We start from the raw sequence: 27,587 nt of genomic DNA on the forward strand, positions 1-27,587 counted from the left end.
AAGCCTTGTGTTCTGCGTAGTTTGGCCTGGAGGACAGACCTCAACCGCCGCCTCCACATGCTGCCCACCTGCCTGCCAGGAAGCCCGGCGACCTCAGCAGCGCAAGCCCACCTGCGCAGCAGAGGGGAGGGAAAGGGCAGCAGCAACGAGCCCTCGAGCTTCCCCACACAGAGCCCGTGATGATGAGCAAGACAAAATCCAGGTTGGACCCATAAGACAGTGAAGAGCTCTTCTGACCCTTTGGAGATTCTGACTTTTATGAGGAGAGGGCCTGCTTGGTAGGGGCAGACCAGGGATGGCCACAGGCAGGTAAGCAGCAGGTCTCTAAACTCCTGTTATGACTGAATAAACACCCTTGTTAGCAGCTCATGATAGGAAACTTCTGACAAGGGCTAGGCCTCTGTCCATCCTTAATTAAGGGTAAGTTGCTTGTATGGAGACCTGGCTTGCCTTCCAGCAGCAAACACACACCTGTGGGTTTTTGCCTGACACACGGAATGAAAGGGAAGACCAAAAAGGTCAGGACAAAGTTTGGTTCTACCTTGGGACCCAAACTCATGGGCAATGTCTCCAACCTGCTGGCGGTCCTGTTACTGGCCCTCTAGCTGCTCCCTACCTCACCTCTGGTACAGAAGTTACCATTCGATCCTTTCTGCCTCAGCTACTCTGCCTCAGCTTCTCTGAATTCAAGCTCATGGTGCCTGGACCTACCACTTCAGGCCTGTGGAGGATGGCTGCGTGCCTGCACAAGCTCCGCTGCCCATCAGACCCCTGGCTGCTGCCCTGCTGTGGCCCACACCTGCAGTCTGCACAACCAAGCCCACCAACAAGGCAGACACAGCTTCACAGGCACCTCAGAACTAAGACAGGCCCCTGCACGGGGACACAATGCAGACCCCAGGGGCACCTGAGAAGCGTGGAGAAGAGCCAAAGCCACACAGGTAAGCACTGTGGGACCAGGAAAAGGCAGATGCTGCTTTCCTCACCACAGCCCAAATAAAGACCGAAGCCATTAAATCTGGCTCTGAAAATATGTTTTTGGCAAAATAATCTATGAAGTTCTTTGTTGACGAGGGTAAGGAAATTAAAACCAAAAAAAAAAAAAAATCTGTTGGGCAAGATTTTATCTTGACAATGTTCCTTTAACTGATGTAAAATGTGAAGAAATTGACTGTAATTGATTCCAAGGAAGGATGCCAGAGATTCTTCAGCATTAGATCTGAGCTTAAAATAGGAATTATTGGGCCTAATTAGTATGATGTTTATTTTTAATCTCTCCTCTACAGTTCAGATGTTTGTTCTTACAGACAAGAAATTCACCCCCTTAACAAATGGAACACCTCAAACATCATGAAATGACACTGACAGATTGCTCTGATAATCTGCATTATGGCATTGTTGCCAAGTCCCAGTGAGTGGACCCAGTGGGACCACGTGTGCACGTGGCTCCCTTTCAGGCTGGGGGTGTGTGACAACAAGCTGACAGAGGAGACACTGATGAGGGAGGGCCTCTCCGCTATCATGTGGCTTCCATACCAAACCCAGGTTTTAGCCAGGGGCTGAACTGTCCAGCCTCTGAAGTCCATGTCTTCTTCATGCTGCAGCCAGCAGCCAGTCGTCTGAGTTCACAAATGAGCACATGTTGGAACAGCAGGCAGGGGGCCTAACAGAATAGGCTCTACAAGAATGAGCTGTCTCTGCCCTGAGAATTGAGGGGCAGGCTTGTAAGAAACGGGACCACAGTGTAGCCCTTTATCAACGACTGAGGTTTGGAGTGGAAAGGAACAGTAAACAGAAAACTGTATTATAGTCAGTAGGCCTCACTTCAAGAGACACTGGAAGGGGCGGCCAGATGGCTCAGTTGGTTAGAGCACGAGCTCTTAACAACAAGGTTGCCGGTTCGAGTCCCACATGGGCCAGTGACCTGTGCCCTCCACAACTAGATTGAAAAAAACGACTGGACACCCTGGAGAAACACACTGTTCCCCAATAAAAAAAGTAATAAATAAATTTAAAAAGAGGTACTGGGAGACAGAGGGGAGAATGGAACTGTAGCCAAAATGTAACATAAAGTCATAGAAAAGAAAGGAATGAAGACTGATGTGTGCCACAATGTGGATGAACCTGGAAAACATTACGCTAAGGGAAGTGAATCAGATGCAAAAGTTCACATGTTGTATGATTCCATTTGCATGAAAACTCCAGAATAGATACATCTATAAAGAGAGAAAGCAGATCAGGGTTAACAGGTGCTGGGGGGAGGGAACAATCAGGAGTGATCATGAGGGTTTCCTTTGGGAGTGATGGAAAGGAGCGGGGTCTGGATAGAAGCAGTGGCTGCATAATGGTGTGAATGTACTTAATGCCACTGAATTGTACCCTGTAAACTGGTTATCTTTGTGTGAAGTGAATTTCACTTCAATAAAAAAAAGAATTTAAAAACTGCAACATAAACACACTGGTCCAACAAATAAGAAGTGGTCTTCAGATAAACTGTAGGCTCCCGGAATTGTGTCAGGTGTCTCTTCTTCCCTGCCCTCCATTTGGAAAATGCCATAAGACTGAGCAATCATCAGGCCTCAGCTCTACTCAGTTATCTGTAACATAAGACACGCTTCCAGTTCAAACAGCCTATGATCCTATCATGCCTCCTGCCACACGATAATGGCTTTACCAGATGTGCCAGAACTCAGACTGGCCATCCTCAGCACCGAACATAATGGGATTGACAGGCTACAATGCATCCAAGGGAAAGTTACAGAAAGCCCGAGACAAAACCTTTTAGATACAAGCTCACGTTTATTGAGCGTCACTTCTTGCCACACACTGTTGGCAGTCCTGGCATGGGTATCGACTTCCCTCATCATCACAGCAGCCGTCTTACAGATGAAGTAGCAGAGCACCAGGAAGGTTAAGTAGGTCATACAAGGTCACAGAGCTAATGAGCGTGGAGAAGAGACCTGAGCCCAGACAGGCCACGGCCACCGCCTGCATATTTAACCTCTGCGCTCTACAGCCTCTCCATAGCAGGACCCATTTTCTTTCGAGTTCTATTTTAGCTCTAAGGTTTGTGCTAATAGGCTGATGATGGTGCTAGCTACAGTGAGGAGTCCAATAGTCACTGGGGAAAGGAAAGAGTGCTGCACTGGTAGATGAGATCAGTGCTCTGGACCCATCTGGGTCCTTGGTATTGTGACTTTGGGCAGATTATAAAACCTCTCTGGCCCTCAGAATCCTCTTCTGTGAAAATGATAAGTTGTACTAGATGAATAGTTTTCCAATTATTTAAGCAGAAGAACTCATGCTTAAAATTCAACTTTACTTTGAAGCCTAATATACAAAACAGATAAAAGTGTGAGCTATTCTGGCTTAAGGTAGAGAAGGAAGGATGCAGAACCTCTCTCCATGCCCCAAGCAGTTCCTGAGACCCTTCGTGGAACCCTGGTTACTCTGTGGCACACAATTTGAGAACCACTTGAATAGATATCCGTAAAGTTCACTTGAAAATAAAACCTAAAAATCTTAATGTCAAACACTGCATCCTTCGGCATTCTGTGACACTCTGGGAAGACATAGGGTGTCCTAGTCACTTTGCTCAAAGGTGTTGGTTTGGATTGATGGCCATTTGCAGAGTTGGTGACAGTTTCAGGTAAGAAGTGCAGGTAGGATCCCGCTGAGGACATAACCAAGGATCAGTATAAGGACGTGGAAAGTCTAAGGCTTCCACGGCATTCAGATCCCTCTGAACTAACTGCTAAATGTTACCAACCCAGCGGACCCCTGCCAGGAGATAAGCTGTTCAATTCTGAATCTGTATGTTTTCTCTAAATACTTCTAAAATTACTAAACTGGACTATTTGTTAGAGTTTTACATCAATCAAGGTAGCACCACTTCGTTCTTCATAAAACTTGGTACTAGTATCTTCCAGATCCCTATCATTGCACTTGGTCAGTGAATAACTGGACAAGAAATGTTAGGGAGAGTTCGGGTCCCTCATACTCATTCTGGAAAGACCAACTGACAGAGACCTCCAGGGAAGGGGACTTCTCTTTTAAGCATCCACATGCAAGTCAACGCTGTCCCTTCCTCTCACTCCACAGGCTTTTATAAATCCCAGCTTGCCGCAGTGCTTGGAAGAGGTTATACAACTGTTACAATGCAACGTTCAAGGCAGATGGTTCCCCATAACTCAGAGGCCAAGACAAACAGGAATATATTAATAGCAGCCATAACATAAAATACATTATTTTCAGTATCTGGGAGCTGAGGGGATCAACAGATAGACAGACTGTTAAGCATTTAGGCACCAAAACAAAGGAGCTTCACAAATAGGGGAGAAAACAGGAGAGAGAGAGAGAGAAAAGAGAAATTGAGCTCCTTTGGAAACAATATAATATCCGAACCAATTAACTTACAAATAATTATGTGCTTATGGGCATCGCCAGACAAAAAGGAAAAGACCTTCCCCTAAACCCCCTTGCTCTGTCATTTGGGGGCATGTACTGCAAGTGGCCAAGCAGCATTGCTTTAGTCCTACAGCAGAGATCACACAGGACACATTTCCTTTTCTCTGTTCGGACGGCTGGCCAGAAGGCAGTAAACACAAAACAAAACCCCCACAGTTTGAATTTAGTACAACATCACAGCACCTTTCTTTGGGGAATGGCAAGAAAAAATTAGAAAGCGATTTTTCTCCTTTTCTTTTTCAACCTGAAATAAAAAAGTCACTTTGCGGTTTTAGTTTTTCCTTTGAAACATGGCAGGAACACATTAACATCAATATCACTTAAATCTTAGGAATTAACATCAAAAATTAAATGTCCTCAAAAGCATGTCATTTGTACACAGCATTCAGAAATCAGCTGGTATTTACCAGACACGAGGTAAGACAGGGCCTCGTGCAGAGGGGTGAAGATTTCCAGCACCTGCGCCTCCCTCCACATCCATTTTGTCAACCTCCCCGGCTCTCAGATGCTCTCCCTTCATTCGTTCCTAGCCACTGCCACTGTCACGGCCACTGTTCAGGCCCTCTCCTAGCCTTTCACCTTGCGAGGGTCATCATCTAACAAGAATTTGTACCTAACCAAGCAACTGTCTCGAGTCTCACTCTCCAACCCCCATCCATCTATTTTTCACGCTGAATCCAACATCATCATTCTAAAACACAGATATAATCATGCGACCCCCATGTTTAAGAGCTTCCGAAGCTCTCTGTTGCCTCCAGGATAATCCAGAAGCTTTCGCAGAGCCTAGAAGTACTTCACCAGCTTGCCCACCCGCCTTGTCAGCCTCCTCTCCTGCTCATCTTCCTCTTTGCCTCACCAACATGCAAAACCTCAACTCGCGCCACCCCTACCATTGAACAAAGACATTTACACTTGCTTCCCTCAGTTCCTACCCTTCTCTTCCATCTTATAGGCCATTAAAAATACCAGCTCTTCATGAAACTTTCCAACTAGGCAGCTGGTTTTCTTCTGGTCTTTCAAAGTAGCTGCACATATGTCGACTAGTAGAGTAGTCATTTGTTCTGTTGTTGTTTCCATTCACTGCGTTCCCTCCTCAGTTATCTTAGGGAGAGGGGAATTACGTCTTTGTGTGCCTTGTACTCAGCACAGAGCAGGTCTTATAAATGACTGATAAGTGCATAACACAAAGAATTCAGGTGTTTACAACCGAAGTGAGAGAGGAAGTCAAAATATGTGAAGTTAAATACTTAACAATAGAGCTCAGTAATGGCTGAACTCAACCAATAAAAGAAACATGAGGGATAATCAATAAGTGTCATAAAAAGGCAGAGGCTGGTGTTTTGGGGGAGGGTTCCTCTGAGAGGAGTTACTTGAGCCTTCAGTGAGTGAAGAGGATTTGAGTCAGAATACAGAAGACAGCAACTGCCTTCCAAGAGGCTGGACTGTAAGAGAAAAAAGGAAAGCAGGAAGGCTCAACCCCTGTTTGGAGGCTAAAAATAAAACAATCCTACAACCACTTTTTGGAGGCCTAGCACAAACTAGTCCTCGATGAGAAAATGCTGGCTCCCCGCATTCTGCAGAAATTGCAGAGCTCGGATGGGGAAAGGAGACCACCACATTCACATCTAGGGGCCCTAACGTACCTTGTCACTCGCCTACCACATGTCGGCCTTGCAGGGATCAGACAGCTCTGCCTCAGCTCTGCTGACACACCGCTGCCTGGAATCAGCTCTCACAGATGCTGCGGAACATGGAACCACAGCACAGCTTCCCATGGAGCCACAGCACAGCTGGAGACCACTTCTCCACTCTGACTCGAAGGAGGAAGTAACTCTTCCTGCCGAAAAAGGGTCCCTTCCCTTCACTACAGTCACAGAAACATGAGTCCCACAAGGAGATGCAGAGAGCTCAGGGAAGACGCACTGGAAGCTGCAGCATTTGTCGCAGATACTAGAAGGGAGCTGAGCTTGCCTTTCATAGATGTATGCACTTAGAGACTATGCTCTAACAAGTGCGTAACTGAAGTCTAAGACTGAGTAAGAGGCACTGAAGACCGAAGCTGACATTGCAGAGCAGTCCAAACAAGAACGCTGCAGGATGCTCAGAGGAGACCCAGGCTGGGCCAGCACAGGGACCAGATCCAGGGCCACACTGGCTAAGGGTGTGGACCAGCTCCTCAGAGGACTGGACGGGTGGTGCCGTGACCTGCTTCAGCCTTCCTAATGCACTGCATGGCAGCTTGTATACTAAAGGACACAGACATCTGCTGACAAGTCAGGCGTGTAGACACTCTCAGCAGAACTTTCATTCATCTTAATCAAATCCTGAGATAAAAAACCACACGTCAGAGACTGCTACTGATCTGCCAGTGTCCACTGGCACATGTCCTACATGGCTGTTCAGAATAAACAAACATTTCCCCTCTGCCAACAGATTAAATTCTGGCTGTTGGGCTGGAAGGGTAAGTGATGGGTGCAGCTCACTCTCAGCTCCCCTTCTTTTCTCCTGTTGCCTGGACTGTGAACATGGTAGGGAGGCATCTTGGCCCACGAGGGTGAAAGCAACAGTCTAGGCATGGAGGAGCCACAAGACAGAAGGGACCTGGGTGTCTCACACTGGGAAAGACAGGGTTGCTTGAAAGACAATTAAATGTCTGCCTCCATTTTTTCACTGTTATTTGGGGTTTCTTTTCTAGCCGCTGACTCTGTATTCCCATCTAAGGATGTCACATGCAAATAGTTGGCCCAGCTGGATACTTCCCGACGGTCACAGCCAAGATTCCCTGGCCCTAAGTGGGAAGTCATGAAAGCAACCCTTTAAGGAATTTTCTCACACCAAGCCTGCTGTTTGCCTGGGCAGGCTACATATCACTCTGGTACTATACTCACAGTGCAGTAAATAAAGAGAACTCAGAAAATACCTCTTTATTGATTAAAAGCCAAAGCACTTTGAGCCAAGAGAAGAAAACTTAAGCTCAAAATCTGTCCATTTCCAAAATATGACACCTCATACAATTCCTGGGCTGGATATGATGTGCAAGATTTGGCAATTGCTTACTTCAACCCCCTCATTTAATCACTTAAGATAAACCTAGCTGGAGGACAAAGCCAGCTTTCCCAACTCTCAGTCCACTGCTCTTTCCAAGACACCATACTGCCGTTTTGAAGGTATTCACATTCTAAACGAAGACTAATCAGCAGTGAAACATCGTAACAGGTGACTGATGTTATAAAGATGTTGGGTGGTGTGTTATTACATGTTGTTCATCTTTTTCTTAGTTGTCAGCCATGTGCTGAGCCACATTCACTTAAAAAGACACAATTTGTTAAACTGAATTTACTGAGCAACTGAAAGCAGACATCTGAGAAGCACTACCGTGACCTCTCCCAGCTGACTTTTCCTGGAACAGTTACTAAAGGATCCAGCTGCACTTGTGCCTCGCACCTCTGCCTGCTCTCCTGAAGCTGCATTCCCAACACTTACAGCAGGCTGAGGACATTGCGAGGAGAGCAGAGCTCCCAGTTAGCCTGAAGGAGGAAGCTCTCACTTGGCAGGTGGCAGTTTCTCCTGGGGAAATCCTGGAGGCTTGTTGCGCCTGTCAACCACTATAATGTGCCCATAAATTTCATTTGACAGGAAACATAGTGTCAAAGGAGTAGAAAGTAACAAAATCCCCAAATGTAAACGCATCCCTGCCAGAATTCAGCTTGTCCTTTGCGCATGCACATGACACTGAAGATACAGGAAGAAAACCACCCACACACTGTGCCCCAACTGTGGCACACACACTGGTGGGGAGATCAGGGACCACAGAGTGGGGAGTGGGTTCTGCAAGTCCCTCCAAAACACATCAACCTTCAGAACTACAGAGCACTAGATGTACCGTGTCACCAGAAGGGTTTGTCAGCTTTATTGCTTTCAATGGTAGGCCCAGAATCGGTTATTATCATTTCTGAGGCTCAGTGTAAAACGAAAATGCAGGGCTCCCTATTCAAAATGTACCCAGAATTTCAAGATGTGGACAACATAACGTTAAATCAAGCTCAGAGCCTTTCTAAGCAGACAATTGTACAAGTGGCACATGCATGAAGCCAGGCCTGAGTAGACCCCACCTTCCATAATATTCTCTTTTTATACCAGGTTGGAGGGTTGATTTGTTAGGTACTCTAGCTGCTTGTATACAAATTCTAACGCCTCCATCTGTAACTGGAGACCCTGAGCAAGTCATTGAACTCCCTGAGCTCAGTTTCCTTGACTGTAAGATAAAAATGACGACGTGGGAAATGATATATACAAAGCTCCTGGGATACAGTGAATGCCCATTCAGTTTTTATCAGCTATTATTTATTATTACCTGTACAAAGCCAGTTGATTAAGAAACGAACTGAAAAGTCAGTGATTGGGGAGCATTTTTGAACTCAGTATCTAGGAATAATTTTACTACATGGAAAAAATAGTCAATGTGTGGATATTTCTATATTTACCCTAGAAACTACTCTGTGAAAAACTTGTGTATGGCCCCAAGAAGTAGTTCTTGGCCACTGAATAGAAGTTACTGGTAGGGAAATATGGGTTTCATGCAAGGAAAACTTGCTAACACACCATCTGTTGTTAGAATCCAATGAGTTCTCCATCTTCAAGGGCATTCTGAAAGGCTGAACAACCATCTTGTCAGGATGCAGAGCATTTGTGTACTAGGCAGATGGTATTCAAGTCCTCTTCCAGTCCTGAGGTGCTGTAGATTCGGAGTAGTTTCAATGCTTCTTTCTATTCCATAACTACAATGTCTAATTTTACTCCCTCCATGGCCTTCCACCAAATAACCCCTTCTGTCTTCCCTTCTTTCCCACTCAACCGTTTTGTTCCAGCCAAGTGCGCTTACAGACTTGGGAAGCTCTAAAGCATCTTCTCCATTTCTACTGTATTCGCTGTTGCCTGAAGTAACCCACCTTCTCCCATCCCCCAATGCCTTCTGTTTTCATTCCTTCGTTCTGAAGTTAACTCCACAGAGATCTACTTCAGGAAACCTATCCTGATTAAATGATTTGGGAAGGAAGGTACTAGAATGAATGCTGCAGAGCACAGGTTTGGAGACCAACAGTCCTAGACACCCCACATTCCACGAGTGACCCTGGACAACTTATTCAATCTTTCTGGCCCTCATTATTTTATGTGAAAAATCTGTATAATATTAGCACCTACTTCATAAAGTTTTTCTGGTATTTAAATGATGGAATGCTTGTGAAGTGCTTAGCATGATATCTGGCACAATGAAAGTTAGCAATTATTTGTATTGATGTCCACCAAAGAGCATTTGCTGATGGGATCCTGTTCCTGTCTACCCATCAGCTTCCAAGTGAAGTAGTGTGTGTGTGTGTGTGTGTGTGTGTGTGTGTGTGTGTGTGTGTGACAAAGAGAGAGAGACAGAGAGACAGAGAGACACAGAGAGATAAGCTCTCACAGAATTGTATATGCTTTTTATGTTTGTCTTCAATACTATTTTCAAGATTGCCCCCCATGTTGATGGCATAATGCTACATACTAAGAAACAAAAATAAATTTAACAAATGATCCCTCTTTACAGAAAGTTAAAAAACATGAGAAATAAATAGAAACATAAAACCATCTACTGATATCTTAAGAATACCATTGAGTGGTACATACTTCATATTAAATACTATTTAACATATTATGTCACTAAAACTGAATCAGTCTGTGAGTAAATCAAATGAGTGCTGCAGTTAACAGTAACCCTTCACAAAATAACCTGTTATATTACAGGCCATCCTGATTCCATTCCCCGTCCTCAAGCAACTCCACCTCTGCTTCTCCCCTTCTTCCTTTTTACCAAGCACCATTGGAGGGCACATATTTTAGAGGTGAAGCAGTGACTCGGACTCAGGGTGATACCAGTTTGGCTTCTACTTTTTTCTCTTTCAAAAGCATCCTCAGAAATCCCATCTGTCAGTGGAAAGTGATAAATTTTACTCCTTCCTTAGGCAATGTTTAAGGGAGAGTTAAATATTTTTATTTTTTTTTAATTAAGGGCTTGGGACCACTGCTTTAGTTGGTTTCAGTTTATTTGCATGTTTGTCGGAGAGCTAGACTAGGAAAGAAAACCCAACATTATGGTAAGGGAAAAGCTCTATCTTTTGTTTTACTATGATTGTTTTACTCACATGTAAATTTGAGTACTGCATTTTTAAAATCAGATTTACCATATATTATGTCACATTCTCTGTCCATGCCAGCTTTTGGTCAAACTAAACTGAGTTTTCTTCCCAAATTAGTTGAGCGTCTTAAGCTAGAGGGACCAAATTAGCTCTGTAATGTCAGATCCTGTCTTGTGCAATGCCCATGCTGGCATGCATCTCAACTGATGGATCAAATGTTTGTCCACAGCCACGAGCTTCCTCTGTCCTCACTCCTTCACTTTTACCCCAACTGCACCTCCACAATCTAATATCCTTTCTCCTAGAAGCAGTGTTGTGGAGCCAACTGGTACCAGCTGGTGAGAGAAGATTGTTAAATTTTCAGAAATTATGTGAGCCAATTGTTAAACATAAGCCAGTATTAAAATTAAATTATGAAAACTTTCAATTAAATAAATTTCATTAAAAACAAAGGGAAGAAATACTCAAAAATTCATCACTTCCTAGCTAGTTTACTGCATTTTACCATTATCTGTGTACTCGTTATTTAGGTCTATTGCATCTGTGAGGTGGAAATACTACCCAGTACACTGTATGCTACTGTGCATCTCTCCCCAAGTCCACCTTCCCAACATGAAAGAGTTCATATTGTTATTTGAAATCAATCACAGTGAGCATATTGACAGCAGAGAAATCAGCAAACCGAAACACAAGCCCTTGTTGTGTTGTGTTAATTGTTTAGACCGAGGGTCTGCAAACTCTGGCCAGTGGCTCGTTTCTGTATGATCCTGAGGTAAGAATGTTTTTTATATTTTAAGGGTTGCAAAAAATATTCAGAACCTCACTTTGGTCAAGACATCAGTACTGTGTCATGTCAGTTTAGAAGGCAACCAGTGGTTTTTCTAATTTGTCTTGCCCTGCCCTCCAGCGAGGGCCTGAGCCTCCTGCCTCCTTCTACCCCCGTATTGAGGATGAGCCTGGCGTTCGGACTGACTGACAATGGAATGTGATGGAACACAAGGGAGATGAAAACCGCTCACTACCAGAGTCACATTAGCTCCACAGACCCAGTAATGGTAAAAACATGTTTTGATGAGTAGAAGCATTAAATAAGTCCCCACTCCCTGAAAAAAAACCCCACAAATAAACCCCATCATCACATCAGGATGTTAAGTAGATATTTGGCAATTATCCAGGTAATTGGACCAGCATAAGTAGCCAGACCACCATTTTTCTCCTCTCTCCCTGAAAAATCTAAGTTGTACCCCAGTCTTCAAATGTCTCTGTTGACAAACATTTCGGTTTACAAATGCTGTAAATTTTATGGATCTATGGTATCATTAGACAATAAAACTCATGCTAAATATTGTAGTTTTAGGGGTTGATTTTAAAGGTCTGGAATGGATTAATCCATGTTGCATTACTTTCTATTGGGAAACTGTGCCTCGATTTTTGAATGTTTCCGAACTCGAACGGTCTTCCGGAATGAATTACATTAAAAAACTGATGTACCCGCTATGGAAGGCAGTGTGGAGGTTCCTCAAAAAATTACGGATAGAATTACTGTGGGGACAGAGTCCCAGAAAGCAGTTTCCAGGCTCTCGGCCTCACATAAACAGGTGCTGGCTCAGGTAGTAAATAGCCATCAACTGTGATTGGATGGCCATCAGCTGTGGCTACTTAGCCATCAGCTGTAACCAGTGAGCCATTGGCCACTAATATAACTGCTGTGGCTACGCTAGCAGAAAGAAGAGAGAAGAATGGGGGCTAGCAAGGAGATGGTGGCTGGCTGGCAAGAGCGGATTGCAGAGAGGCAGATGCCGCCAGCGAGAATATAGTGGTATGACTCCCCTACCTATGGCTCCGTGGGTGTTCCTTTTTGGCCTCACCATGTCCTGTGTTCTCTTGTGGGGAGCGGGAGCAGAGACCCCGCAGGCCTCCCTGCACGACAAATGGCGCAGCAAGCAGGGTCTCCTGCACGACACATGGCGTAGTCGGCAGGATATGATGCCGGCCAAAGCTCTCCAAAGGACGGTGGAGCAGTTTGTGTGTATGAACACTCAGTCTCAGGAAGACCAGGAGGAGCAGCTGCCGGAGAGCTGGACCCCCGTGGAGGGGTGGGAGGACGTGGACGGTTCTCCCACCTGCACAGTAAAAGCTATGCAGCTGCCAGAGAGCTGGACCCCCGTGGAGAGGTGGAAAGACGTGGACAGTTCCCCAACCGGCACAGGCCAGAGAAAGCAAAGGTCGTTGCGGCCCTGAGGGCCAGGAAGTTCCTGCTCAGGCAGCCCGGATAAGGGACTTGTCCCAGGAGGAAAGGCTTGCTGAGTCCTCCATGGGAGATGAGGGTGAGGTCAAGGTTGTCCCTCACCCTGTCCAAGGTTGTCAGGACAGCCCTGGTGAATGACTATGGACTATGGGGAATTGCCTTCCATCCCCGATTTGATGGACCCCTTGACCCCTTGGGAACGTACCACCATGTAGTGGAACTGGCGGATGTTTGCTTTTGTGTCTTGACCGGCCACCATTGAGAACATGTAAGCACCTTGACAGTGAGCTGCTGTTGTTCCAGCACAGTACCCTGAGAGGCCCAGAGAGAGTGGCAGTGCCCTGAGAGGCCTGGCTGTGTCCAGGAAGTCTGGCTGTGTCCAGAGAGAGTGGCAGTGCCCTGAGAGCCCTGGCTGAGTCCAGGAAGTCTGGCTGTGTCCAGAGAGAGTGGCAGTGCCCTGAGAACCCTGGCTGTGTCCAGGAAGACAGGTGGTACCCTAAGAAGCCCAGGAAGTCTGGCTATGCCCAGAAGTACTGGTGGTGCCCTAAGAAACCCTGGCTGTGCCCAGAGAGCCTGGCTGTGTCCAGGATATTACATTCACCTCCAGGCTCCTTGCGGAAGACACTTGTCGCATAGATTGTGAGGCGAGAGCCTGTAGGGGTGGAGTGTGGGGACAGAGTCCCAGAAAGCAGTTTCCAGGCTCTCGGCCTCACATAGACAGGTGCTGGCTCAGATAGTAAATGGCCATCAACTGTGATTGGATGGCCATCAGCTGTGGCTACTTAGCCATCAGCTGTAACCAGTGAGCCATTGGCCACTAATATAACTGCTGTGGCTACGCTAGCAAAAAAAAAATAGGGGCTAGCAAGGAGATGGTGGCTGGCTGGCAAGAGTGGATTGCAGAGAGGCGGATGCCGCCAGCGAGAATACAGTGGTATGACTCCCCTATCTATGTCTCCGTGGGTGTTCCTTTTTGGCCTCACCATGTACTGCGTTCTCTTGTGGGGAGTGGGAGCAGAGACCCTGCAGGCTTCCCTGCACGACAAATGGCGCAGCGAGCAGGGTCTCTTACACGACAATTACCATATGATCCAGCAGTGCCTCTCCTGGGTATCTACCAAAAAAATCTGAAAACATTTATCCATAAAGACAAGTGTGCTCCAATGTTCATGGCAGCTTTATTTACAGTGGCCAAGACGTGGAAACAACCAAAATGTCATTCGATAGATGAATGGATAAAGAAGTTGTGGTATATACACACAATGGAATACTATTCGGTGGTAAGAAAAGATGAAATAGGACTATTTGTGACAACATGGATGTATCTTGAGATTATAATGCTAAGCAAAATAAGCCAGACAGAAAAAGCAGAGAACCATATGATTTCACTGATACGTGGTATATAAACCAAAAACAACAAAAGAACAAGACAAACAAATGAGAAACAAAAACTCAGAGACACAGACAATAGTTTAGTGGTTACCAGAGGGTAAGGGGGGTGGGGGGTGGGAGATGAGGGTAAAGGGGATCAAATATATGGTGATGGAAGGAGAACTGACTCTGGGTGGTGAACACACAATGGGATTTATAGATGATGTAATACAGAATTGTACACCTGAAATCTATGTAACTTTACTAACAATTGTCACCCCAATAACTTTAATTTTAAAAAAAAGAAAAGAAAACCGAGGTATCACTGTATTTGGGAGCTTAATGATTTACTTTGCCCAAATGATCTGGGTAATTACAAATCTGTGTCCTTTTTTCTTAAGGGTGGTTACTTTCCTCTATATCATTCTGAACTCCCTAAATCCGTGCTAGTTCTTGAAGGAGCTGCCCTCAAAGGCCAACCTAATAAATATCAACTGAATTCTTTAGATGTTACCAAGAAGGCAACAATGAAACTTCAAAGCTGAAAACCAGCAGAAGCAAAACGCTGTAGTTTCTCTACTCCTTACATTTGCGCCTGTGTGCCCAGGTTTCTGCCAATACCAGCATTAGAGTCCTGCTGTCCTAGTCTCATTTAGGCCCTTTGTGTCATGTCTTCCCCCTTACAGATTACACTGTCGCCAGCACAACCTGTTTTCTACATCGCAGCCAGAACCATCATTCTGAAACTTAGATATCACTTCTCTCTTTAAAAACCTCCAACTTGGCCCCATTACCCAGAGAATAAACTCCCAATTCCCAAAGTCTAAGCCAGATCCTGGTAAGTCTCCTAGCATCTAGCTCCAGTTTGTCTTTCGAGAGTTCTGTCCTTAATGAGCAGGCCCTTCTAAATCAGTGGTTCCCAGACGTTGATGTACTTTAAAATCATCTGTGAGCTTCCAAAAACCCAGTGCCCCGGTGACACCCCATATCAATCAAATCAGAGTGTCTTAAGCAGGTGAAGCCAGTAACTGGCAGCTTAGGTATGGTAATACCAAAACTACAATAGTATTTTGGCCACCCAGATTGCCTGGAGGACTAGAAACAGTTCTTAGAATGTTTTTTCCAAACCTGTTGTTATAATAAACACATGGTACAATAATTTGTTTTAGTGTATCTCAACTATTAAACTTTAAGCTCCTGGAAGGCAGGGTCTGTCTTTAATTTTTTTGCTACATTGATAATATTTAGGTGGTACTTGGCACCTAAGCAGCATCCAGCAATTGTTTGACAAATAGAATAACAAGTGAATGAACAAGTAAATAAATGAAGTATAACAAGCAGGAGCCTGGACTACAGTCAAGCTTAAGATGCCTTAAAAATAAGGAAGAATCTCCCTCACCTAAGAAATGAGGCCATTCATGTCTTTTTCATAAAGGGTGTGGGGACAGAGTCCCAGAGAGCAGTTTCCCGACTCTTGGCCTCACATGGAAAAGTGCTGGCTCAGGTAGTGAATGACCATCAACTGTGATTGGTTGGCCATCGGCTGTAACCGGTTGGCCAATTGGCTACTGATATAACTGCCAGGGCTGCGTTGATTGGTTGGTTGGTTGGCAGGCAGAAGAAGTGAATGGCGGACTGCAGATTGTGTGGCTCCTACTGCGTGTGCCTTGCCCGGCCACCAGCGAGAAAATAATGGTATGACTCCCCTACCTATGGCTCCGTGGGTGTTCCTTTTTGGCCTAGCCATATCCTGCGTTCTTATGTGGGGAGCGGGACCAGAGACCCCACATGACACCCTGCATGACAAAGGGAATCATTTTAAAGGATGGAGCACCCCATATTCCACTGAACTAATCACGATAGGCCTTGAAAATGATCGTGGTAGAAAGAGCATGTGTCAGGCAGGGTCTCTGGTCCCGCTCCCCACATAAGAACACAGGACATGGTGAGGCCAAAAAGGAACACCCATGGAGCCATAGATAGGGGAGTCATACCACTATATTCTCGCTGGTGGCTGGGTTGGAGACACAAAAGCAAACATCTGCCAGTACCCCAATCTGGGGGGTCTTCCTGCACCCCAGTCTCACTGGCAGCTGGGCAAGACACACAGGAAATAGGATCCACACGACCTGCAATCCGCCATCTGGTTCTCTGCCTATCAACCAACCAACCAGCATAGCCATGGCAATTATATCAGTGGCTAATTGGCTAACTGGTTACAGCTGATGGTCAACTAGTCACAGCTGATGGCCATCTACTACCCGAGCCAGCACCTTTCCACATGAGGCCAAGAGTCTGGAAACTGCTCTCTGGGACTCTGTCCCCACAGCATGGCTTGGAAATCAGGGGACCCGAAGTCTAGTCCTGTTCTGCCATTACCAAAAACAATTTCAGTAATTTGTCTTTATGAGTGCTTAATATGTTTCAGGTGCTTTGCTTGTATTTCCTCATTTAATTCCCAACAACACTCCTACAAAGTAGGTATCATTAGTAACTTCATTTCATAGAGAAGGAGACTGAGGTTTACACAGGCTAGATAAATTGCCCAAGTTCCCACACTAGCGGAGCCAGATTTGAACCCAGGCAGCTTGTCCTCGGCACAGAGGCTGCCACCCAGGCTGTCCAGTTCTTCATCCTGGCTGCTCTAGCCAGCTGGTTCACGTGGTTGTCACTGCCTCTGATGGCCTTTAGACTCACTTTAAGGAGATTTACAAGGGCCCAACCTCAGAGTTTGATTAACTAACCTGGGTGAGCCCTGGTTGTTGGTACTTGGTTTTCAATGCCTTCCAGCAGTTTGAATGTGTGACCAAGGTTGAGAGCTTCTGCTCTCTGCTCTGTCTGCCCTAAGCTGCCTCTGTCTGCCTGCGCAAAAGCCAGCTTTCTGGCTTCGGTTTCTTCCATACAAAGGTGGCTGAAACCACTTATCGTAGTGATCATTCAAGTTTGAATCCTTTGGATGTATCCCTGCCCCTCTTCCACCCCCAACATCATACCCAGGTGAAGAGGAGGCTCCTGGCATCTCCATACATGGACTCCCAGTCAGCCTCCTCCTGGGTATTTCAGCCCCCACTAAAGAGAAATTGAAGCTGACATTGTAACACACTCTGTGGGCTGCAGTGAAGGAAATAAAAGCTGCCGAGCTCCTTAGGAAGAATAAGGAGGAATAAACATAGCCCAATGAGTACCTGTTGGTCCTACTGAGGATGCTCTTTCAGCCCTGGGGAAACGGACAAAGAGCACAGGCGATTCCACTAACTGGTCAAATAGCCCTTTCATAGACTTCCACGGTCTTCTCCACCTGCCTCAGAGTGAGGTATAGAGCTATAGAAAATCCAGCCTGTCCTCTTGGGAAGGGAAACCCCAAAGAGAAGCATAAGTGAGGGCTGAGCGAATGGAAACTACTGGTGGTTCAAGTATGTACTATTCACATAGGTGAATACCTGGGCCAAGACCTAGTAGTCCCCAGGGAGGAGGGGATTGCCCTTGGGAGGGTCTCTCTTAGTCTGCTGTGCTCCGAAGACAATGTGGATCAAGGTGGCTCCAGGATGATGCCTATGGAACTATTCAGACACGGATCTAGCTCCTCTGTAAGGCCAAAAGCTCAAACCACCCAAGAGAAATCTTATGGTCTAAGAATGACCAGGGCCCAGCCTCTAATTCTTGAGGCCATTCCACCTGGGTCTGGGCACAAAGACAGGATATACAATGCCTTTGTTTTGTTGAATTTGGCAATTCATTTACAGAAACTGAAACCTCTCTGTGCCTCTGCATGTGCTCTATAGTATCCCAAGCTTTTCACATAGCACCGACCCTATATAGGTGTCCATTTTTCCAGTTAGACTCCAAACTGCAGGAGGGTGTGGCACGCCTATCTTGTTCAATGCAGTGTCCTCAGCTCCTAGTCCAATGCCTGTCCCTTCATAAGAGCTTGATATTCATTGAGTGAACAAATGATTAAATGTGAAGGTTATCTGACAAATGAATACAGCAACACTGGCTACCCCCTTCCAGGGCAAGTGATGAGACAGGAGCTAATCTGCTTATGACAAGACTCTCCCAGTTTAAATAGACTACATATGGCTTATGTGGGTTAAATAAAGATGTTTGCTTTTCTGACAGTTTCTTGTTTTCTTATAAAGCCTGCATAATTCTTAATTCTTATGCTCAATAATTCTTAATAACAAAACCAAACTATGGCTTCAGTGTTTGCAGTTCTTTAAAAATGTATGAATACCAAAGTCCATCAGAGGCCGTGACAACCACGTGAACCAGGCTGGCTAGAGTCATGGCCGCTGCTCCTAGAGTCTCCCTAACAGCAGTGAAGGTCAAAGCCCTGGAGAAGGCCATTTATTACCAGCAGGAAATGCAGAAAACACCCTGCCCTTTAATCTTCACATTACCTCAAGGAAAACAAGAAGCAACGCTATCATCTTATTCATCCACAGAGGAAGCAGAGCCTCCTTTGGACACTCAGACTCTGATTTTAAAGCCTCATATCTTATGATTACATCAAAACACTTAAAGTGTTTTAAAGACTTCTTTCAGCAATACTCACAACAGTCACAAAAATAAATGTTATTATCCCCTTATTACAGATAAGGAAAATTGGTCTGGTTTCTACATGATTCCTTTTATAATCACAGAAATGGGGGGAAAACCAGGGATGGTGCCTTGCAATGCACAGGGCTAGTCCCACTGCCAACTTGCCTGAGCACTGGAGACAGTCACTGCAGACCCTGAGAGCACCCAAGATTTCTGAGCACATCCGATCTCTGTAGGTCTGTATGTGCATTTTTATATAGTGCTCCCTGTCCCAAGGTGCCCAAGGATATCACAGAAATAAATTAGGGGCCTGGCAATGGTGACAATGTAAAAAATTAAGAATCACAACCATTGGTAAACTAAAAAACGGGGAGCAGTAATTTTGTACTTGCATTAGTACGTAAGTGTCTTTATAAATGATAAAGGACTAATTTTTGTTCTGGAAATAAGTGTAACTCTCTTGTCCAGGATACAAACCTTGCTGCTATGAGAGCAATGGTCAATGACTAAACATTCCTAGAGCCCTAGCTTTGTACCAGGCACTTTACATTCTAAGCACTTCACATGCATTATATTGTTTGATTCTCACAACAACCCGAAGAGGTCGGCAGTATTATTGTCACTAATTTTTTAGATGAAGAAACTGAGGCCCAGCGTTTTACAGAACCCTCCAAGGGGACATAGCCAGGAGGAGGTGAGGCCAAGGTTTAGACCTGGGTCTCTTTGACTCAAAAGCTCATGCTTGGGAAGCCAGTTGGCTCAGTGGTTAGAGCACAGGGCTCATAACACCAAGGTTGCCGGTTTGATTCCCACATGGGCCAGTGAGCTGCGCCCTCCACAACTAGATGGAAAAAACAATGACTTGACTTGGAGTTGAGCTGTGCCCCCCACAACTAGATTGAAAACAACAACTTGACATGGAGCTGATGGGTCCTGGAAAAACACACTGTTCCCCAATATTCCTCAATTAAAAAGAAAAAACAACTCATGCTCTTAATCATTATACTACATTGTCTCCAAAAAACAAAGACATTGTGCCACTCTGACTAGAATCAATTCTCTGTAGTTTAGGGAGACTGAAGGAATCCCAAATCCCAGAAAAATCAGTCAGCTAAAGTTACTCAGAAAGATTTCTGGTCATTAAGGTATTCCCTAAGTATGAGGCGAAAAAATATCAGGAACTTAAATGACACTAGAGTAGAAATACAGTTCAGATCCAATTACAGTGGATCTCAAGGGGGCTTCCATGTTCTTATTGTGTCTTGGAACTTTATTATATTAAATATTGCCTTCTCCAACTACTAGAGGACTCTGATCTTTCTTCCCTTCCTCCAAATTCTGGTACTTGTCTATACATCATAATTTAACCCTTGATTATATATTATCTTTTATTGTTCGTCTTTTTTTTTTCACGCATGCTAACTTTGTCTCCTCAACAAGATTTTACATTACCTAAAGCTATAAAGTAAGCTCACCCTTTTCAATCTATTGTGTGCTTACACTATGCACAAACGGGGTGCCTACAGAGCATAAGGAAGGTCCCTAGCATATTTATTGACTTGTTTGAATAATAGACTGGGGGTCTGTCATGCAGGGTCTCTGGTCCCGCTCCCGCTCTCAGCAGGTGGACACAGAGTATGGTGAGGCCAAAAAGGAACACCAACAGAGCCACGGATGGGGGTTCATACCACTATATTCTCGCTGGCGGCTGGGTTGGAGATACAGGAAGCAGGAGCCACAAGATCCGCAATCCGCCATCCGCTTTTCTGCCAACCAACCAACAACCTTGCCAGTGAAGCCACGGCAGCTATATTAGTGGCTAATGGCTAACCAGTTACAGCTGATGGCCATCTGATCACAGCTGATGGCCATCTACTACCCAAGCTGGCACCTTTCCATGTGAGGTCAAGAGCCTGGTAACTGCTCTTTGGGACTCTGTCCCTACAAGGTCAGCAAACTTTTTCTGTAAAGGACCAGATAGTAGACATTTTAGGCTTTACAGGTCATCTTGTTTTTGTTGTAGCTACTGAACTCTGCTGTTGTAGGGTGAAAGCAGCCATAGCAACACAATGAACGTGGCTGTGCTCCAATAAAACTTTATTTACAACTCAGGCAGAGGGCCAGATTTGGCCGGTGGTCTGTAGTTTGTCACCCCAACAGAGCCTGTTTATGATAGGCTTGAGGGACTAGGCTGGGAAATGTTCTCATGTCTCAGCATTATGGAGGCTGATTCTACACCTCCCCTCAGGCCTCTAGCCTGAGTGTCCTAGTGTGTAGTGTCCTAGCTGCTGACCAAGCCAAGTGTTTTTCCAAAATGTTTTCCCTTGGACTTAAGTTTAGGTCAGCACAATATTTTGCAGTCTATTTTCCTCTGGGGCTTCATATATCAGTTTAAAAAGAGAAAAAAATCAATCACAAAGTTAAGAGCTGACATGGTAAGTTGTAACGACAATAAGTAATTAGAAAATTTTTCAAATGCATTCCACCCACGAGTCCCTGACACTTTTTCCAGACTGCTTTTTGTGGATTGCCATGTAAATCATCCTAGAGGGTTTGAAATAACATTTCACCTGGATTAAAAATCTGCAGAGAGCTCATTACCCCTTGCAGGAAGATATCCAAAACATTCGTCCTCCTAAAACAACTGCTTTCCTTTGAGAATGAGAGAATGGAAGGAAGGAAGGAAGGAAGGAAGGAAGGAAGGAAGGAAGGAAGGAAGGAAGGAAGGAAGGAAGGAAGGCTTTCTCTTAAAGTGTTCAGCCCTCAGTTTTGTTATAATATTAAAAGTCCTAACGGGCTGCTACTCTGACCTAATTTCAATACACATTAAGATTGTTCATTACTGTTTCTGGGCTTATCTACGGGCTTGTAAAGAGAGTTGCATTTGATGTAAACAGAGGTGGTTCAATAGAGAACTACAAAATTTGGAATTGGCAGCACCCTTCTAATTCAATCCCTTTATCCCACAGAGAAGTGAAGTGACTTGCCTACAACCGCGTACTCTCTGCTCATGTTAAATAATCCTAAGGCCATCCCTATGTGACCTCAGTGCTCCTTCGATGAACCAGCCAGCTCTGTACACACCTAGTTAATGTAAGAGGCAATTCAGATGCCCTGTTCTAAGGGACAATCTACTAACAAGCCGCCCCACACCCCTGTTCTGCCCCAGGACAAAACTCCTTTATATGAAATCAGCCATATTAAATAACAACTTTCTCAATTACGTGACACAGAGCCACTTGTTTTTAGAGATATGGCTGATACTGTCTACACAACTTCCATTGTCCCTTCCACAGTACACTCGCAAACAGGATTTGTCTTCTGCTGTCTCAACTCACCTTTCCTCATCTTGCTAACCAGGTGCTGAAATTAGTTACCACAGTCAATCATTTGCATACTAAGTTTATTATCTCTTGATGTGAAATTAAAGGTCCTTCCTCATGTCTCAGTGTGTTCTGGGCATTGGGAAGCAACTAAAAAGAAGTTAGGACAGAGATCCTCTAGGCCCACCAGGCGTTCCCCTGACTCTTGACAATGCCAGTAAAATAAATCGATTTTATGGGACCAGTAGAGAGAGGTAAAGGGAGATCAAAAGAGAATGTGCATGGATGGTGTCCCCACTCCAAAGAGTGGCAATTACCCCAGGCCCTCTCCAGGTCAAACTAGCTGAGACTGAATCCAGACAGCTGCTGGGCCTAACTGAAAAGTTCTGGCCCTTTTTACAGTCTACTCACTAGCAAAGGCTCACCCAGCAGGCCTCTTCCTTCCCCACGTCTGCCCCTTCTCATTCTGCTCCAAGTCTCTCTGATTCTTGTTTCAAATCTTAACCCCTTTGCAACCTTGTGGAACACAGAGCTATATCTCCTATATTATTTCTCCCTGTTTTCTGATAAGTATATGTTAGCTCACATCCTCTAGCTTATAAAAATACTGGGAATGAACTACCTTGGGAATTAATGTGTTCTTTGTCACTTATGCAGAACTTTGTTAAGAGGATTTGAGCTTTGGCTAGCCGATAGCACATGAAGGGTCCTTTCTGGGCTTCTGTTAGAAATGATGATGATGATTATTATAATAATAAGAACAGCTTTTTTTCATTTGCAGACATTTAACAGATTGCAATTTTTTTCAGGTGTATTTTCTCACTTGATCTCATTTACCCTGTAAAATTGTTAGGGCAGATGTTATGATCCCCAAGTTATAGGTCAGGTCACCGGCTGAAGGTCACATAGATAAAAAGAGGTGAAACTCATTTCCCTTTTCAGGGTCTGCCCTTTTCACTGTGCTCTGCTGCTTAAAAAAGAAATGAACTCTGCATTGAAAACAACTGATAACACACAGCTGCGATGTCTTTCCCTCCATTGGGAGAAAGAGGGCATTAATTCTTCACTTCTGTCATCCTTTAGTGTAAAATTCCTAGCAAAAAGGGCAATTCATACAGGCAACACAAGTCATTTTAGAATCACAGACTCCTAGGGGTATCCTGGAAGCTCTTCTTTCCCTCCATTCCAACACATTTCTACTCCAAGACAAATGCAAAAACTTAGAGGTGATTTATAGAGTAAGGAAAAGAGTAGTGAAAAAGCACACTATGTGTTTATATTTTTAGATGATTATGCCATAAAAAGTCAATTTAAATTTGTGTACAAACATTCATATATGGCTACAAAACCAAACATTTTTCAGTTCTATTTCTATTTGCAAACAATTTAAACATCCTGTGTTCTTACATTGCTTAGATGGTGAATTTTACCTTAGTCTTTACAGTGGCATAAAAGTCCCAGACCCAGACATTATTTTCTTTTCCATCATACTACAAACTTGTTTTAAATTTTGGTATACAACTTTATAATACCAAGTGTTAGCACAGATTTTCTCTCATAATGACCATTATAAAATATACATGAAACCCCAAAGTTACCAACATTTGTTCAAGGTACCATGCATGAGGTGGCTTCTGAAAACACAGTGGAAGCATGCCTGCACTGTGGAAGTCAATAGAAGCTGAAGTTATAAGGATTAAAGAAGAATTTGCATATTTACATGGTCTTTTACTCATATAGGGCCTGCAATTTAGTATATTTGAATAAGTGATGACAACCTGATTTTACACAGATCATTCAAGTAGAAAATAGGTAGGAGTCTGTCTTCATTCTAGAAGTTTCGAACTTAAAGAATTTGGGTAAAGACAAATTTTGAAAAGAGAACAAAGCTATGTATTTTTTTCTGAGTGTGATTTCTAATCTTCAAGGTGTTTTCTTTCTTTTTTCCTTTACAATATGGAAAGCTTAAAAAAAAAAAAAGCTTTCCATTTTTTTCCTGTTGTTCTTAGAATGTGAACTCAGAAAGAGCAAGACTTGCTATTGTATGCTCTTTTATCCCAACTTGGATTTCAGTATTCTATAAATCATGAGCTTAAAAAAAATAAAAAATAAAAAAGTTGAAATTTAATGAGTAAATTCAACTAACTTGTGGTTCAGTTCAATAGAATAAGCATTTACTATATCTCCATTAAGCACAAAGCATTGAACAAGTACTAGGGAGACAACTAGGGTGTACCCATGCTCCCTGAAGTGATCAGAAGGTAGACTTTGCCCATAGGCCCCAAGACTCAGGGATAAACTCCTGTACAAAAGAAATGTTAAAGGTTTATTGAAAGATTTTAACAAAAGTATACCTACAGTTATGCATATACCAGAGTGATAAATATTCACCTTTCTCCCAAGGTGTAAAGAGCAAATCCCTCATAACAAACTTTCCAAATGCCCATTGCCCTCATCAGAAAAGACTTTAAGTATTGAGAAGCTGTCAAGCTCACGGCAGTGGATATACGTTTTCTAAACTTCTAATTCTTACTTGAAGACTCAAAAATTACCACTGGCGACAATTGTCTCTTGTTTTCCTGGAAGTGGCAGGTGCACGTTATTTTCAAAAAATTGTCTGTCAAATATCTGCCTGAATAACCATAATTTGTGATCTTTCTTTCAAGTAAAGAGTGTTCCATGAAAATAAAAATAAAAACACTAGTTCAGCTTGCAATTCAAGCAGGGAAGTGTTTTCCTGGAGATAAATATGGCGCTTTGGTCTTCGGCACACGTGCTTTGTGCATACTTCCTATTTTTCCCCACACAGAATTTAAAAAGTGTACCCAAGAGTTACTTTAATAAAATTAAACTTTTACTATTTTATCAAGACCACTTTCAAGTGACACTAGCTTTCACATTTTGGTGCCTATGCCTTGATTCCTGCTAAGACACCTGCACTTTTACCCACCATTATTTTGCGCCATTGGTGCAAATGTCAACACAGAAAAAGATTAAAATAAGTCTTAGTGTTGTCATGAAAATGGTTTTGACCTGGCAGACCCCTTGAAAGGGTCTCAGGGACCCCCTGGAGTTCCAGGACCACATTTGGAGAACTACTGGGTGTCAGCGCATGCAAAAATCAGTTCTTTCTCTTCTGTTATTAATGCTTGAGGCTTATTTATTATTGTAGGTTTGATCACTGCGCGCCAAAAGAAAAGACACACCAAGGCGTCAAACACATCCAAGAGATACATCCTATCGCGCGTGCAGCTCAAAGGCGCACCAGGAAGAAAACAGCTGGGGACTGAGTGGGAGGAATTCAGACCTCTGGCCCCGGCTTGCGGTTGCCAGGGGCAACGATCGTCAGCGGGAGGGAGCGCGGCCATCGATTAGTTGCGTCTTGCGTCCGTCGCGGAAGGAAAGGGGGTGGCTGAAGGAAGAAGGCCTCCCCGGACGTGTGGTCGCCGCGTGTCCTCGGTGGCGAGGCGGCTCGCTCGTTCTGCGATCTATTAGAGTGGCTTCCGAGGGCCCCGGGTTGATGTCGGGGAGGGAGGGAAGATGGCGGCCGTGGCGGCGGGCGGCCTGGTGGGGAAGGGGCGAGACATCAGCCTGGCGGCCCTGCAGCGCCACGACCCCTATATCAACCGCATCGTAGACGTGGCCAGCCAGGTGGCTCTGTACACTTTCGGCCATCGGGCCAACGAGTGGGTGCGTGCGGACGCGACGGGCCGTGCAGGCAGGGCTGGGGGGGACGCGTTCGTCCGACCCGGGCTCGAGCCGCCGGCGGGGGAGGAGACGCGAGGCCGGGAGCTAGATGGTGGGGGTCGCGGGCCCGGGCCGAAGCTGCGGAGATTGTACCCCGGGGCCTGGGAGGAGGGGGGCCGGTCTGTGAAACCACCTGCACCCGGGGAGTAGCCCACGTTGGGAGACCAGACCGGTCGGGGACAGGACCTGAGAACGGAAGGAGAGGGAGGACTTGAGGCCGGAAGACTGATGTGCTCCGAGAAAGCGGAGCGCGATTCTGTTACCGGAAAACGGGCTGAGAGGCAAGGAGAGGGCACAAGTGAGAGAGGAGAGTTCTGGTTCTGCAACTTCAGTCTCATTTGGGTCAAAGAGAAATCAGACCTTGGCAGAAGGGGAGAAATCGGAAGTTGCGAAGTCAGGGAATAATACACCGAAAAAAAGCAAACGTCGGGAAATAAAAGACAAAATGGGGCTGGGTCTAACGCTTAAAAGGAGGCTGACTCTTGGAAAGGTTATTACACACCGCCCACCAAGACCAAACATGAGTTACATGTTTGAGTCCATTTGGGAGCCGAAGTATTTTAATGCTCTTCTCAAAGCAGAGCCCTAATAAATAGCAGTGGAATGGTATTCGGTTTTTCTCATAATTAGAAGCGGGGTAGGAGCTAAGACACTTGAATCCTGTCGCAGGAATTACTGCGTGTGATTTTGTAACCCACCCAACTGGAATGTAGAGAGATGGAGTTTTTTCTTGTCCAAATAATGTTAATCCGTCAATTATATCACTGTCCCTCAATTACTTTTAAATAAGTTGCAAAATGGTATAAAGCACAGAGCCTGGGTGAATAGACTGATTTCAGATGATTTTTTAAAATGTATTCTCCTAGACAGTAACAAATACCAAAATTTAAGCAAAAACATCCATATTGAACAAATTCATGTATTTTTAAACACCCACATTCATTTATATAGCCTAATTATTCACCTGAAAATCACTAACAAAAATAAACAGGTAAGTCCTAACATAGGAGAGAAGAGAACGGTTTTGCCCTAAATTCTCAACTGGGGAAAGTTACTGAAATGGGGCAAGGAATTTAGGGCTGCTCTCCTAGTAGCCAAGCAAGAAAGGAGACACGGAGAGCTCATTAATATTCATTCTTCTGTAGCAGGAAGTATACCACTTGGTCAGGAGAGAGGTTATTTCTCCTTCGTTTTCAGAGGAAATTTGCAGCCTGGGTCTTCATATAAAGGACATTGAACAGCATGGTGCACAATTTCATGAATGGCAACCTACAAAAATGCAAAGATACTCTCCATATGACTATTACACTCCTCTGTAAAAAAAATGCCAAAGGCATAATGTCATAATTCTGTCAAGGTAGTTCTGTAGAAGAGATAAGGATGGGGGATGCATAGTTCTATAAACTGACTTGACACTAGGATTAGAGTCTGGAGAATCCTGAGAAATTAACATGTAGAGGAGAGCATTCCTCTTGAACACTGATTGTTTCTTATGGGCTTTTGACAGGATCTGCGAGATAGATACCTGTTAAAATAGTTACAGAGGTTTATTAGAGACCCAGTGAAGCCCTTCTAAAGCCTCATGGAATGGCAGAAGTGTCACAATGCATTTTTTACAGGATCGTGTTTTCCTGCTTCCTGGACTTGCTTCAGACAGGGCATAATTCATTCAGTAAAAGGTCATTCTTTTCAAAGTAATCTTCAAGGCTGTGTGCT

General features: G+C 44.5%; 2 protein-coding genes across 41 annotated transcripts in view; one reads left to right on the forward strand and one right to left on the reverse strand.

Annotated features, from left to right (window-relative positions):
- Positions 1–27,587, reverse strand: part of CACNA1C (calcium voltage-gated channel subunit alpha1 C) — a 727,463-nt gene that overhangs the window by 670,821 nt on the left and 29,055 nt on the right. The gene's annotated exons all lie outside the window — the stretch shown is intronic.
- The window catches only part of DCP1B (decapping mRNA 1B), a 51,819-nt gene continuing 49,643 nt past the window's right edge, over positions 25,412–27,587 (forward strand). For 2 of the 4 annotated variants that reach the window (XM_074325163.1, XM_074325165.1), the window contains exon 1: positions 25,412–25,814. In XM_074325163.1, coding sequence (XP_074181264.1) covers positions 25,665–25,814 — 150 coding nt within the window. In that variant the 5' untranslated portion in view covers positions 25,412–25,664. The remainder of the gene's footprint in view (positions 25,815–27,587) is intronic. The other 2 variants (XM_074325164.1, XM_019757273.2) reach the window with 2 other exon arrangements.

The sequence above is a fragment of the Rhinolophus sinicus genome, linkage group LG02 (genome assembly GCF_036562045.2).
Source record: "Rhinolophus sinicus isolate RSC01 linkage group LG02, ASM3656204v1, whole genome shotgun sequence".
In the NCBI taxonomy this organism is placed as follows: domain Eukaryota; kingdom Metazoa; phylum Chordata; class Mammalia; order Chiroptera; family Rhinolophidae; genus Rhinolophus; species Rhinolophus sinicus.